We start from the raw sequence: 15983 nt of genomic DNA, 5'->3' as shown, positions 1-15983 counted from the left end.
TCCCCTACAGAAAATAATAAGCATCTTATGCATCTAATCCAACTATGTGAGAGCTAGCTTTGTCAAAGATTGCAAAGCTTAAGCATTTCAATAAAAGTCCAAAAGAAATCAAAAGTAAATGGAGTGGAAACGATTATTTCAAATAACTAAGCACAAAAATACATCATCTACAACAAATATTAAAAGCTTGAACACTAAAAAAATAAAAGTGGCATGCGACCCTTACTGCCAAACCAAGAGGGATGTGATTCCAATTATTTTAAATCACATACTCCATGCTTTAGGGATCGCTGCAGTAGTAGAAGAGACGGGCAATCAGTACCATGTAGGAATGTTTATTGCTCCAAAGCAACACAACAAAATAATGACAATTTCTAACATAGTCCATCCAGTAACCCTCTTTTTTATCAGATTTCTGCAGAAACTGGCCCTGAATAATGAGCATCTCCAGAGGGAACACACGTACACAAACCGCAACCAAAGTAACCAAAGTTTCACCCGGAGTACTGTGTTCAGCTTTGGGCCCCTCACTACAAGAAGGCCCTGGAACATGTCCAGAGAAGGGCTACGAAGCTGGTGAAGGGCCTGGAGCACAAGTCCTGTGAGGAGCAGCTGAGGGAACTGGGGTTGTTTAGTCTGGAGAAGAGGAGGCTCGAGGGAGACCTTATTGCTCTCTACAGCTACCTGAAAGGAAGGTGTGGGGAGCTGGGGGTCGGCCTCTTCTCGCAGGTAACTAGTGATAGGACTAGAGGGAATGGCCTCAAGTTGCGCCAGGGGAGGTTCAGGTTGGAAATGAGGAGACATTTCTTCTCAGAAAGAGCAGTCAGGCACTGGGACAGGTTGCCCAGGGAGGTGGTGGAGTCACCATCTCTGGAGGTGTTTAAGGAAAGGTTGGACGTGGTGCTTAGGGACATGGTTTAGTGGGTGACAGTGGTGGTAGGGGGATGGTTGGACCACATGATCTTGGAGGTCTTTTCCAACTTTGATGATTCTGTGATTCTACCTCATTGCGGGTCAGTGGTGAGCCTCAATGCAGTAGAGTTCCACGGGTAACTATCAATATAAAACATTTGGAAGACTTTCATTTCAAATACAGCAAATATTTTAATCATCAGTGAAATGTTTACAAGCTACACACTTTCTGAACAATCAAATTAACAAGAATTTTGAAAGGAAATATTTTAGAAATGTTCTCATATTCATTATAATTACTTGGATGTTGAAACTGGCATGGTAACATAATGACTAATGTTTTTCTTCATTAAAAGGAGGAAAAGGAATTAAAAATATATTGTGATAAAATGTGCAATACTTGATATTATATCCTTTTTATTTCTGAAGTATACCGCATAAAGCATTTAGATTTTTTTATAAGTTTTGCTGGAAGAGATAACAATAATTTCCACAAAAAGAGAAGAGTATTCTTTTTATTTGAGAGGATAAACAATTTATATGTTCGTCCTTTGATGTAAGGAATTTTGTATTTACTACTATCTATAGCGCTGCAGTTTGTAATTAAAAGATTCTGATCAAATTTGTACACTCAAAAGAAAAACATCAAGAGAATCAAGAGAAAGTAATACAGAATGCTATAGCAAGGCAAAAGTTAAAACCTGTACTCCAGAGCTTGTAAGAACAATGAGGTTTTATAGCAGACAGTATTTACAAAATAATAGCTCCCTTAGATGTTAATTTAATTTGCCTCCCTCCATCTAATAGGAGAACAAAAATCTCAGCTTGTTAACAATCCTTTAAGTGTGTGTGAAATGTCTGTTTCTTAAATTTAGTACGGACACAAGTAGGCCCATGGGAAAGCAAAAGAAATATATGATTGAAATTAAGTGAAAAATATAGTAATCTTTTAACGTAGATTTACCTAAAAAGTGATAATTGGCTTTGAAAACAGTTATTGCAATTATATTTATGCTATATAGGGCTAATTAGAACATGTACATGTATAAATGGATATTTTTCAGCCTCAGTTGTGTTGTAAAAAATCCAGAGTTACACAGTATATTGTTGGCACACATAAAATAAAAAGTTTGTTCAAAAACTTACTTTTCTACTTGCACCAAGAGGAAGGAAAAAAAAAACTACCCAGAGAAAAAAAAATCAGAAATAAGCCTAGGTCAAGTAAAAAATGTTTCAGATCCAAAGAATCACTTTTAAAAAATACATGGGACAAAAAAAAAAAAAAATTCTTAGACCCTCTCTGCTACCATTTGTAAATATGTAATTTTAATCGAAAGTTCAGGGCCACTGAACTGGATTCACATATTCATATGTGAATCATATGAATCTTCAGCATATTAAAGAACTGCAACATTTCTGGTTTACTTTCCTCAGCATTTTCAAAATATTTATAGGCACTCATTTATTATATTAATCACCATTATTTGTCATTCTTTATGTAAGCTCATTCTTTTTATCCATGGTATAAATCTAAATATTTATGTGGTTTTCTTTAATGAAAAAAAAAAAATGAATGAAGTTATCGAAGTTACTTCATGAAGAAACTGTGGAACAGCATCAGAACAGCATCATGGTTTGATGAAAAGTCTTTTACAGCTGCCTCTTTGGGGTACAATTAATAAATAAGTAATTTATTCTGAGGAAAAGCTAGAAATAAAAAAAGGTTTGTGAAGGTCCATGTTCATTTCTGAACCCTGGATCGCATCTGTGCCAAATGCAGGAGAGGCAGAGGGAGAGTTAAACCCCATTGCCAGAGCACAGTGCCATCCTCCAGTTCGTGTCAGTGGAGTTTTGCCAGCTCTCACCAGAGGAAGATCCTGACAAAGATGTAAATATGACCTAAAATAGCTTTTCTCCACATAAACAACATATCGTATTGTAGAATGGTTTGGGTTGGAAGGGACATTAAAGATCAGCCAGTTCCAACGCCCTGCCATGGGTAGGGACACCTCCCACCAGACCAGGTTGCCCAAAGCCCCATCCAGCCTGGCCTTGAACACCTCCAGGGATGGGGCATCCACAGCTTCTCTGGGCAGCCTGTGCCACTGCCTCACTACGCTCATTGTGGAGAATTTCTTCCTAATGTCTAATCTAAATCTTCCCTCTTTTAGTTTAAAACCACTTCCCCTTGTCCTACCATTATCTGACCAAGGAAAACGTTGCTTTCCATCTTTTTTATAATCCTCCTTTAAGTATTGAAAGTCTAGAACAAGGTCACCCCGGAGCCTTCTCTTTTTCAGGCTGAACATCTCCAGCTCAGTGAACTCAGAGTCAGAAGCAAGGACTACTTGTATTTCTAAAATGCCAGTAATTATTCTTCTCAGTAGTAAAAAAGAAAAATAAATCTCTTTTATCATTTATTTGCAGTTTTGCAGACAGCCTCTGACTGCACATACTCACTACAGTAAAATCCCTAGAGAGATGGATGAGGGGAGCAGCACCAAAAAGAAGAAGTCCTTAACACAAACCTGTGCAATTTATCACGTAGATACCACTACTGAAAATCCAACATCTGGGCAGCTGCAGGGATCCTTTAGAGGTCCTGCAGATGTGTGATGCTGAGCTCTGATGAACTCGCTCAGTTATACCTGCTCATGCATCTTGTCCTATACGTTCACCTGGCACTCCAGAAACGCAGGCATCTTTGAACAGTTATAACAAACTGACTTACAACACAAAAAAAAAAAAAAAAAAAAGAATGTTTTTCTCACAAAAACTTCTCTTCCTTGCTCATCCAAGGTTAAATAATCGGGCAATGAAGACAAGAAAACTATCGGGTTGTCACTGCTAGCAAATCTAGCATGATGTACCGTTTGATCTTACAGATCTAAAAGGACAAATTTAAGTAACTGAATGGGCAAGATGCTGCTTCCCAAAAGGCAATCTAACACTTGTTTCTAGCCCCAGAAAACAACATGGAGCTGGATCTTATATCTACTATGTTTTATGATTACATTAATTTGACTTTAAGATAATTTTACTTATAACCTTTGATTTCCTATGAGACTAATTAACATAACTTCCGTTGTTGTGAAAGCCTTCATATCTCAGTGAAAGGAAGAACTGCAAGAACATTTGGGAAGGCATACTCTTTCAGTTTTATTTTTCTTAAAGGGAAGCAACAAAAATTCTTGTATAAAGTCACATTTAATTAATGTGCAGGAGGTCTTAAATAAGTTGGGGCAAAAATGGAAAGTCAGTGACTGTTCAACCTCATGTGTTTAAGGTTCTTCATCAAAGATTAGTGGCTAGAAAAAGCATGATAAAATAGGTTATTATGAGGATGATTAATAAAGTACTGGATTTCAAGTAGGAAACAAATGAAAGTCATGAACAAAAACTCTAAGTTCAAAATGTTTTCCTGCCATAATTCATACAAAAACTTTGATGATCCCATTTCTAAACCAAGATGGGCGGAGAGCAAATAGATACTCATCCTGTGACATGCGGGCTCTGCAGTTTTCATTGCTCCCCACAATGATTCTAGATTTCAGAGACTCAGGTGTAAAATTAAAAGCAAAACAAAGAGATGCTACAGGACTTGATTGTGCAACTAGATGGTGAACCTATTTCCATGTGAAGAAGTATGGAGTCAGAGGGAAAGGACTCAGACAAGGAAAATCTTACATGAAATCTCCCTACAAGACCCTCTCCTATGGACATCTGGCAGTTTCAAGTGGACAGACCTCAAATGAGCAGCTACTCATGCACAGCTGCAGCCTGAGAGGCAAACAAATTAAGCACAATGAATCTGCAGAGGGAGAGAATACAAAACAAGGGATGCAACGCATGCGCTGAAGGCAACACTTGAGGATGAACCCATCTGAATCACTGTGTCATTCAGCTGTAGAAAGGGCTGCATTGTCTCAAGGACACCATTTAGGCAAGAAGGAAAGTTCAATGAATCTAACTCGCTGAAGGAGTGAAGGCATTTGGACTTTTTCTTGACTGAAGCAGATGGTGCTTTGAGGTAATTTCTAGCTGCACGTTTTCCAAGTTCTAGAAGGAATCAATAAAGTTGAGAAGAAGACGCCCTTTTTAGCAACTCTTCTAGACTTCAGAAATGAAGGAACAGAGTTTCATTACCAGATGAAAGACAAATCTGAAGAAACACTCCATTAATGCTGCCTTTGCATTACACATATAGCACTCAAAAGTAATAAAAATAGCGCAAGATAAATTTGCTCCTTTGTACACTGAAATATTATTCGGCAACACAGTCACATATTCCAAACATTTTCAATTGGTCTTACATTTAGTTTGTAAACGGAAGCAAGATTACCAATAGATTAGGTCTTCCCACTGTGAGTAACAAGCACTCTTTGACACCTTGTACCTACCAACATGGCCAACAAACTTTTCCCATAAACAGTTCTCTGGCAACAGCAGAAAGTTTACCAACATTTTGTCAGCACATTAGGCTAAGAAGAGCTTGATTAAACTTGTAGACTCTAGGCATACCAATATATTGCTCAACTCCATGGATAATACTTTTTAAATATGACTCACCCTCTACATTCAAGTATAAAAGTCCTGTTTAAAGTTGAAAAGTGCCAGAAAAGCACAATTCAAAACTCATTTTCCTCTTGATACAGCCTACGAGATCACAATGAATCAACATTTTCACTGTATGCATTTTCTGAAATAGCTGATGGATTTTTTTCATTCCCACAGAATTTCAAGGGCTGAAATACTCTAAGGAGAGAGACATTTCTGGAACAGAATGTGTTCCTATATACTGCTGTTCTTCTGGGCAATTTTTGAGCTGTAATTCAGGGCTATAACCTCCACACCCACATACATCCAACTTTTATTATCAAGGTACCATTAAAAAGCATTTACCCACACATTTTTTTTTCCTAAACCTTGTTTTAATATTACACTCTGAAAATACGCTTTTTCTAAAGCATGGTCACTTGCTACAGTTTTCTGGTCTGGGCACATTCATTTCAATTACAAAAACAAAAACAGAAAAAAAGGAAAGGAAAAAAGAATTCAGAGTGAATTTGTTGTACAAGATTTGAAAAGACAACACCAACCAACAAGCCAGCTTTATCAATGTATCCTTATTACCTCCCTTACAGCGAGTCTCATCCGCTTGTGTCAGCAGACAAATGAGAGCAGGTCAGATTACCAGAGGAATCACCAAATTTCACTGTCTAATGGCAAATGGCAAGCAGCAATGGGCTTACCTTTCTTTAACTGAATCCAGGTTTCAAGTTGGACTCTTACTGACTCAATGGTTAACTGTCTTTACATCATTTGCCACTTTGTTTGTTTTCTACATAATCTTTGTCAAGTCTTTAATCTCAGGTGACATTAACTTCCCACTTGAACTTAGCCAACCAGCCAATCCCACTCATGGAAGTGCACCCCACAGGTTGTCCATGTGCTCAACACTCCCATGTAGCTCTTCAGCAACCTTTGCTGCTCAACACTCACTCAATAAAATTTATGGGGGAAAAAAAAAATACATTAACCCTCCATCACACAGTTTTCCTATTGAAGTTTTGAAAAGCCTGTACAGACATAATTTTCTGTGCACAAAGCTTTTCTCCACACTGAACGTCTCCATCTGAGAGGAAAGTGGTTGCAGGTGGTGGCTATGGCTCAGCCACTGCACATTTCATCCCTGCAGCAATGATTTCCCCCCTCAGAACTAATACAATTATTGCAATGGCTCCAGTGGAGTACCATCAGGGAGCACCTGTGGCCATGAAGAGCCAGAAGGGATCCGGCAAGCCTCCGAGATCCTTTAGACACTCCAGAATACAGCTCCTCTGAACAGCATACCCATACAGTGCCCAGAAGGCCACTGGCAAGCCAGAGGGAAGAAGATGACTAGAAGGGCTCAGGCGGCTTCCTTGTCTTTAAGTTTTCCACAGACAATCATCACAAAGTTAAAGCAGTTTAAAAGAATTTAAAGGAGTAGAGAAGAGAGCCAGGATGTGGGTCATAGTTATTTCTGGAGATGCAAAAGACAACTGTTTTGGTTAACATCCAGCACACAAATAACTGTACCGTTACTAGAAAATACAATACTTGAAGAGGATATTTAGAGAACAAAAACCTAAAAGATATCAGCAAAAAAATGAGAGGGACAAGTGGAGCAGGAAGATCCCACAGTCTTGTGTCAAAGACGGGTGGGCTCAGCCCTCTTCTGGCACTGGCCTTCAGCCTCCACATCCATCGTTATCCAGGCCCAGGGAACAGACGTGGGCCTGGGCTGGCCACCAGATCATCCGACCACAACCCTGTGAGCTCCCTCCCCTGAAGGAGGAAGGCAGTCTACCAAAGAAAAGCAGCAGCTCTGGTTCAGATCCGTGGGAGCCAAAGATCCCTATTGTCCAGAGATAGAAATCTGGCAGCTGGTGGCTGCAGAAAGCAGAAGGGTCACAAACTTCAGTGGGGCTGATCTGAGAGGGCCCAGCACTGAGACAGCACTAGCCAGAAAAGCCCACGTTTTAGAAAGCTGAACCTTAGAAGCTTTTTTACAGAGTTCGATTGAATGTTAAGCAGTGTTTGACAGGGTAACTGGAATAATGTTTTAACAGGCCCAAGTAAAGTTGTTGGTCTTGAGTCCATTAAAGACTTGAATAGTTATTGAGAAGACTCCAAAGGGGACCTGAAGTAGCAGAATATAAAATGACACCTGCCATGACAGTGTTATATGTACATCCATAATGCTCTTGTGGTAAACACTTTAGAGTGAATGTTAACTTCATATGTAGTTCCTCCTCAGCAATGTTCATCCTGATGCTGTTCAGAATGCAACACTCTTCTGCATCGTGAATACGTTATAGGAGATCATTAACCGCAAGGGTCCCAGAACAGGTATCCTCAGTGAAACAGTGGGAGAAAGAATATTCAGTCTGATCCTGCACTCAGGTGCACTGACATAGACCAGGGATAAATACAGATATTGACTACCTGAGTTGGAAAGGATTGCTCTAAAACACTCAGATCTTAAGCATGCAGCTATTATGTTGATCATGGCAACAAGCAAATGTTGGGAAAAATACTTTCTGTAAGGATTGTTACATCTGAGCCTTTAAGACCCTTCATGACTGTATATAAGCCAGTTTTATGAGATTAAGCTTTTGGAATCTCTCTTTTCAGCTCTGCTATTGTACAAACAAGAGACAATGCCACAAAACAAATATTTCCCATGCTGCCCTTTTCCCCACATTAGGATATTCAAAGATACCTTCAATTTTTAATCACCCCTCAAAATCTGAGTCCTGATGTAGTATTTCTGTAACACAAACACTGAAATAGCAGCTAACAGAAGGTTTTTTGCTGGATGCTTTTTTGGGCATATTCATTCATTGTCATAAGAAATCTCATTATCAAGCAGGGATTTTACTGAAATGAGCTTGCAAAGAGGGATGATTTAGAAATGTGAAATATTTTTTGCCTATAAAATGCCAAAACACCTGCTATGAATATGTATATTTTATCAAAAATAAAACCAAAAGTCCCTCTTACAACAGAAATCAAAGGGCACTTTCAATGCCCTTGCAGCATGCGACAATCTATATCAAAAATTGCCTTTCAGCATTTTTTTCCTCTTCAAGAAGGCAGGACCTGCATTAAGAGTATTGGTATTTTAACTGTTATTCACATATTCATGAAAACAGATTATTGCTAGGTTGGTGAAGTATCTTGTTCTTACACAAATATTGCAGAACTGCACATTTTGAAGATACAATGAAGTATTTATTACACACATTTTGCCAAATGCCTTATAAACCTTAAGGAAAGTGGGAGAAGAAGCAGAGGCATGAAGAAAACCAGATCTGGCAGCAAACCAAATGCATGTTCTTTTTGCTCACTACAGCCTCCGTCCCAGTTTATCCTCCGCTCCCTTTGGTTTTGTGGTAGGTTGATTGAAAATTGTGCCTAAGTTTCTTCAAGAGACAGCAGTCATTTGATTAAGTGAGCAGAAAATAATTTTAAAAACTGGGCAATTTCTCATGACAGTTCTCTTTCCACCAGTCATCATCCATCAGTCCCAAAATTCAGAGTTGTTTTAGAAACCCCTCAGCAGTCAGAACTCATTTTTAACTACACATTACTAATTGTTTGAGCTACCAAACACAGGAAATTGTAATATCAACAGAAGTTGACAGCACTGGAACAGAAAGCAAGAATGTTTCAAATAAAGTTAGCAGTTTCAGGAGCACCTTCAAAGAATAGGAATATCCTGCTCGGCGAGTAAAGTGAAAGGCCAACAAGTCAGAGAAACCAGTAGCAAAGACTGGGCATCACCTGAAAAACTGATGAAAGACTTCAATTCAAAGGGCAAGCAGAGAGATGTGAGCTCAGCATGACAGAGCAGAGCTTCTCTGCAATTGATTATTAGCGGTAAGAAGTTATTTAAGAAATTTGTAAGCCATGCTATCCAATCAATTTATGGAATTGTGTAATTTGGTCTCAAACAATCCAGAAATGCAGACAGCGGAAGACAAATAAATACCTTGCTGCAAACTACTGAGTCACTCTGGACCACAAACCATGCTCAGCTCTGTCCCAAGGCACAATCCAGTCCTGGGATTTCTTCGTGCCAGGCTGCAAGTCAGGCTACAACCAAGTCAGCCCTTTTACTCACTCCGAAGGATTTCAGTGTACCTTCATGACAACTGGCAACGAGCAAGTGAAAAACAGGTTGAGAAACAGAAGTTGCCCTGCTATGAATGTTTTGCATAGCCAACAAAGGTGACTTAATCTATACCCATAGAAGGTCACTGAGTCAGGGCCTTGTTCCCACTGAAAATAATAGCAAATCTTACAAATTTCCCTATCAACACCTAGTTATATCAAAAAGAGGTGACTGCAGTGCAAGCCCCAAGATGAGCAAAGCTGTCCTTCAGTCTGTGCATGCAGACCCATTACAGAGTGCTGGCTGCAAGGAGAATTGGGACCTTCTCTGCTGGCATTGAGCGGCCATGTTCTCCCCTTGGCTGATCTCACTCTCCGCTCCAAACGCTGGAAGTAACCTTCTCCTCAGTCCAAGGGCCAGTACCACATCCCACACATGATGGAAACACCAGGTAGGGAGCACCGCAAGAGACAAGGATCAGACACAAAATCAGTTACCCAGTTAAGCACAGGAGGAGCTTACTGGTGTACTGTCAGTTGCAAGGCACATGCAGAGGCCTTCCCAGAGCCAGCGTTGTGGCATGGTCATGGGGAGGCTGCGCCGGGAGCCAGATGACCATTAAGTCAGCCTTAGGGTTGAGGGAAGGCATCTCTTGGCTGAAGGCGGTGTAGCTGTCTGGCACTCTAGTCTCCAGCTGGAAAATAAATCGCATCTTCACAACCAGAACATTTGATCCACAGAAAATGGCCCTCTAAACAGAGTGCTGATGTAGAGGACAAACTCATGTTTGTAACAGCAGACTTTGTGTTTTGTTTTGCTCTCCTTACAGGTAGAAGAACAAATGCAAGCAATGGGGAGGAATGCTTGCTTACACCCACAATTCAATGAAGAACGTGCCTGCATGCTGCCAGCTAAAAGAAAGAATTAAGAAACTGTGCTTTTTAACACTATCAAAATATGGGTCAAGCCACACAATTAAAGGGTTCCTCATATTTTCAATTATGTGAACTTTCCTTGTCTTAAAGACAAGGATCTAGGCTTAGCCTTCACTGAATGCCCATGCTATATAGGACGTTTATTTTCTAATAGGCTTATTTATGCAACAGAAAATTACGTGGCCATTGCTATGATCCTGGAGTGCTTTAGTGATAACATCAATATTCACACATTCTCAGATATATCTTATCTTGATTACTCTTTAGATTAAGTGCTGTGCAGCTGCTAGTAGGCCCCCTTTGGGGAACAGAGAAATTGAAATACAGGAGTGTATTGTAGTGACACTATTCCATGGTAGAATTAAAAGCAAAATCCCAAACTCTGGTGGATACTCCAATGCTCACTATACAGCGTGTCAAAATGTTAATGGCAGGAATATATAATAGCCTACAACATTTCCTTTGCGCTGTGCTCTGAGGTCCAGCAATCTTGGACAACTATGACTGTAAGCATGCTGATTTTGTTTCTTAAACAATTATATTCTGGGTTTCTAGGTTGACTACATACACCGTTTTCTTGAATAGTAGTAAAGCATGCACGTTGAGAAGTCACTCAATAGATATACTGATGGCAATGGACCAGAAAACCCAAAACAAACAAACAAAACAAAGGAGGTTGCTAGAGAAATACCTCAACAAATGTTGAAAAAAAAAAAAAAAAACACAGATTTTTATAAATCTGCCAACCATTACTTCCCTTCCAACATTACTTCCCTTCCCTACTTGCTGGCTCATGGTTAAGTTGTTGTTCACCACGACCCCCAGGTCCCTCTCTGCAGAGCTGTTCTCCAGCAGGTCAGCCCCCAGCCTGTACACGTGCCTGGGGCTGTTCCTCCCCAGGTGCAGGACCCTGCACTTGCCCTTGTTGAACCTCATGAGGTTCCTCTCCACCCAACTCTCCAGCCTGTCCAGGTCCCTCGGAAGGACCACACAGGCCTCTGGTGTGTCAGCCACTCCACCAAGAACAGAGTATGCAGCTTCAGACAGGCATGCTGAGACCAGTTTCATTGGTAATGGCCTCAGGGAAATGTTACCACCTCCATTTGGAAAAAAAAAAAAAAAAAAAAAAAAAAGAAAGCTTTAAGATCAGAAAAGACCCTATCCCTCAAGAAAGGCAGGCTGAATCCAACGAGAAGATAGTGATCTATGAAAGACCAAGCACAAATGAAGGACCAAAGCACTAAAGATCAGTCCTGGCAAAAACACTGCATTACTCAAAAGAAGCTTTGCCACTCTGCAGCACAGCCCTTCCTGACGGGGGCTTAGGCAGGTCAGGGGATCCTGTGTTCACCTGCCAAACCATTTTCCAGTCTGCCTCAGTCTAAGCAGGGTCCATTCCCAGCCCCACTTCGCTTTCAGGAGCAAGGCCGATCACAGTCTGATGCAGTATAGGTGTAAAGCAGAGTGTAGGGTCCCGCTAAAAAATGTGCCAGAAACAGCCATCTGCATGATGTTAGCTTTACAAAAGGAGTAATTCTCTCTAACTGGCTGCACAGACAAATCTGCAAAAAAAATCAAGGGAAGGGAAAAATCTTCCAAAGCCCATCAAGCAAGGCTTGTCCACAGGCAAGGAATCTGCTGCTGCTGCCCTCTGGTTTGGAAAGCTGGGGAGAAGTTTGCACAAACCATGTACTCCCCTCTCGCTTCCCACTACCTCTTGAACATCAGATGGCTACAGGAGATATCCTCAGATTCCCTGCCAAGTGGAAACCCTCCTGCCTGCTCCTATCCCTTCCCCCAGCTCCAGGCAGGCTGTGGTGTTCCCTTCCCTCCCACTCCAGAGATGGTGGGGGAAACGCAGTGTCACTGGCCCAGGTTCGTGTTTGCTGATCTCTCTCTTCATAAGCGACTGATTAATTCAGCTAGTGAAGGGGGGCATGCTGCAGTAACACCAAGACAGTAAAACTGGGACTTACCAATTCTCACTCTCCATGAACAGAAACTTCGGAAATATCCACAAAGTATCGGCTTGGTTCTCTTCTTTCATCCCCTTGCCCCTGCCTTCCCCTGAGCTACCATCCTAATTTCCCTTTGTTCAATCCCAGACCCAGGCTCGCATCCCTCTTGTACAACTTCTGCCCTTTCTGAAGCTAAAGCTTTCATCCAGGAATTAAAGGGATCCAATCCGATTTAATGCAACTTCCCTCTCTCCAGCTTAACTAATCTCTCTCTCCTTTTATCTTTATCCAATTCATAACACAATTACATTGTTTTACATTAATTCAACAGCTAGTTGCTGTCTGCTCCTCTGACTGCACCATCCCATCAGGTATCTGCTTTTCTAGACACAGCTGCTTGTCCTTTAGCCATCCCAGGCCCTGTCCGAATGTTTTAACCTCCTCCAAGACGCATCCTTCCTAAACCAATCCACAAGGTCATTAGCTTCTGCTTTAAGTCTCTGTTTGAGACCAGTTTTTCTAAGTTTGATACATGTCTGTCCAAAGACTACTAGCAATGGATTGAATGGGGTCTGGTGGCAGTCAAAGCCTAATTAAACACAAAACAAATCAATGCACATGGAAAATGTACTGACTGAGAGTCCCTCCCTGTGTCACTAACCTTAGCCTGCTAACACCACAGTGCAGGCAAGCGTGTTTTTTCACCTGCAAGTAAAATCCAGCAAATCTTTGTCTTTTTGCTTTGCCTGACTTGTACCAGCCACCCAAAAGCAAAAGTTAATTCAGTTAGTCTGCACCTTTGATACGCATTCTGGCAGAGGTAAGGGTAAAAACACCCTTATGGGATGCTAGACTTTAAGAACTGGGATATTAAATTACTCAACCGCAACAGCTAACAGCACTACTGCAAAAACACCTTCTACGAGAGCTCTGTTGAAGCTCTTGCAGCCATACTGCTGTCCATTGCTGCCAAGCTGACTCAGATCTCCGGGCGAGGGATGCAGCATCCTGCAATTAAGATGTAACCGTGCCCTATGCGAGAAGCACAGCAAACCGGTGCTGCTCCGCTTGTTCTGGCCAGCTTCCGCTTCATAATTTTCTTCCTTCACATCGCTGCCAGCTACTGCATCCTTCAGTAGGGTCGCAGCCATTAGACACCATGGGAGAGGCCAGGAGTGTTTTAAGTAGCAGAGGGAAACTCCTAGATCAGGAGAAAAAGTTGTAGCTGGGCACTGAGCTTCACATGTTTAACTTCAATTTAGCCTGGAGACTGGTGTGAAATAAACGCATTTAACCATTTTTAGCCCATTAGATTTACTTCTTTTCTGGTGGGAGTAACGCTACCACTGGCTAATGACTTAATGAAACATGGATGACTTGAAAAAAATTTATAAGTGTAAGGTTTGGCGAATAAAGTTTGAGACATCCAGGCAAACAAAACCCATAAATTAACAGTTTGGTCTGTAAGGCCAGTACGTGGCTCCTGATACTTGATCCAACTGTAGCCCCTTTAGAAGACATGCCACACTGCATTTGAATTTGTGAGCGTCCAAGGGTCTTCAAGGCATCCCAAAACGCTGAGAGGATATTTTTTCCCTTTTTAAACAAAGCAGACATTTTGGAACTTCTAAAATCCTGTGTTAGTGTGCTGCAAATATGGCCATCGTGTCTGCAAAATCTTTACGTAGAGGCAGTAACATTCAGAGGCAAATAAATATGCTAGGAAGAGACTTTATTATTTAACTACATCCAAAAAATACAAGCTGCCAGTGCTTATATTTTAAGGATTCTATAAAAAAAAAAAAAAAAATCTGGGACCATTTTTTCATCTATTTTGTTTCTAAAATTGACAGGAGCCAAGGTGGGAACAGAGGCCTGCAACTCATCCTGCATATCAGCGGTTACCTCAAACGCACGGGGTTTTTCTGGGCTTCATCTGTAACAGCACACGCTCAACGTTTTTCCCTTTAGACGCAACGTTCACGGAGCGCCTCAAACGTGATGCTCGGCGACCGGGACTAAAATCGCCGCATTTAGTGTAATTAAAGCCGCAGCGGTTGGCTCGCATAAGGCGGAAATCTCACATCGTACCCCGGCTGGGTGGCAACACGCGAGGCAGACCCCTGCCCTGAGTTCACCTCTGGCGTTTCGGGGGCTCCCCTTTCCATTCCCAGCCCCTCTTTTGAAACCCGCACCCAGGCGGCTGCCGCACTCCGGCCGCCCGCGACATCCCCGCTCCGCTGCCGCAAAGGGGCCGCAACTTTCCTCCGGCAGCGGCCCCTGCCCCCGGCACACCGCCGCCAGCCGGGCCGGGCCGGGCCGGGGGGGGGGGGGACACACACGGATTAAAAAAACACCCGGGGACCGCTCTGACCCAGAGGGCGCTGGGATCAGCATCCCCGCTGCTCCGCGGGGCCACCGAGCCCCGAGTGCTCCTTCCCCACCGCCCCCACGCCCCTCGGCTCGGCGGGGGGACACCGCAGGGACCCCCAGCCCGGTGGGTGGCTCCTACCTGGCTCCGCACCGCGCCGCTCCGCACCCGCGTACTCAGCGCCGGCCTCCGCGCCCCGCCGCCGCCCTCTCCGGCGAGCAGCCGCAGGGGCCTGATGCTCTGGCGCTCCGCGAAGCGGTTCTCGCCCCGCCGCCGCCCCGCAGCCGCCGGCCCGGAGCCTGCTGGGCAGGGAGAGGCAGCAGGGGTCAGGGTTATGGGCTCGGCACCCCCCGTTCCCCCCTCCCGGGGTCCCCCTGCCCGAGGCTCGGCTCACCTGGGGCGGCGGGCAGGGCGCAGAGCGCCAGGGAGAGCAGGCAGGCGGCGGCCCGCATGGCGCCGCTCCTCGCCGCCGGGTGTCGCCGGCTGCCGCGCCTGCACCGGGCCGGGAGGGGACCGGGGAAGGGGGGAGGTTGGGGGGGGGGGACCGGGGCTGCCGAGCTCCGCCCCGCCGAGCCCCCGGCGGAGGGAAGGCGGCGAGGCTGCTCCCCGCAGCCCGCTCCGCTGAGGGAAGTGCTGGGAAATGTAGGCGCTGCGGAGGGGAGCGACGGGGGGGGCTCCACGCCGGCAGCCCCCGGCCCTGGGGAGGCCCCGCTGAGGGACCGGAGCCCGGGGGGGGGCTCGGGCAGGCACCACAGAGCTCCCGGTGCCCCCCGCCCCTTTCTCACCTCCTCCCTTGAGCACACCTTCCCGGCGTAAGCCTCCATTTCCTTCCCTACGACCTTTTTTTCCTCCTTAAATTTCCTTTTTTCCTCCTTAAATTTCCCTTCTGCCCACCCCACTGGACTAACGCTGACAGAGGTCGGAGGGACCCCAACGCAGCGATCTCCTTCCAGGCTGCAGCCTGCTCTCGTGGGCCTCGGGGCGAAGCAAGAGCCCAAAGCCTCACGGAGTCCCCTTGGAGCCTGCTCCCCAAAACCCAAGGGGTCTCCTTGCCACATCTGTACCCCAATTCTACGCTCCCACCTACTGGGAAGCCAGACTGCTGGGCACCACCACGCAGCTCCCCTACCCTTAACGTAGCTAAC

General features: G+C 43.9%; 1 protein-coding gene across 1 annotated transcript in view; it reads right to left on the bottom strand.

Annotated features, from left to right (window-relative positions):
• ADAM22 (ADAM metallopeptidase domain 22) overlaps window positions 1-15320 on the bottom strand; it is a 142674-nt gene extending 127354 nt beyond the window's left edge. The window contains 2 exon segments of the mRNA XM_040547059.1: window positions 14980-15140; window positions 15233-15320. Coding sequence (XP_040402993.1) covers window positions 14980-15140; window positions 15233-15290 — 219 coding nt within the window. The 5' untranslated portion in view covers window positions 15291-15320.
• Window positions 15321-15983: the final 663 nt, after the last annotated feature.

This window comes from Cygnus olor, chromosome 2 (genome assembly GCF_009769625.2).
Source record: "Cygnus olor isolate bCygOlo1 chromosome 2, bCygOlo1.pri.v2, whole genome shotgun sequence".
NCBI lineage: Eukaryota > Metazoa > Chordata > Aves > Anseriformes > Anatidae > Cygnus > Cygnus olor.
This window is presented reverse-complemented; position numbering and strand designations above follow the sequence as displayed.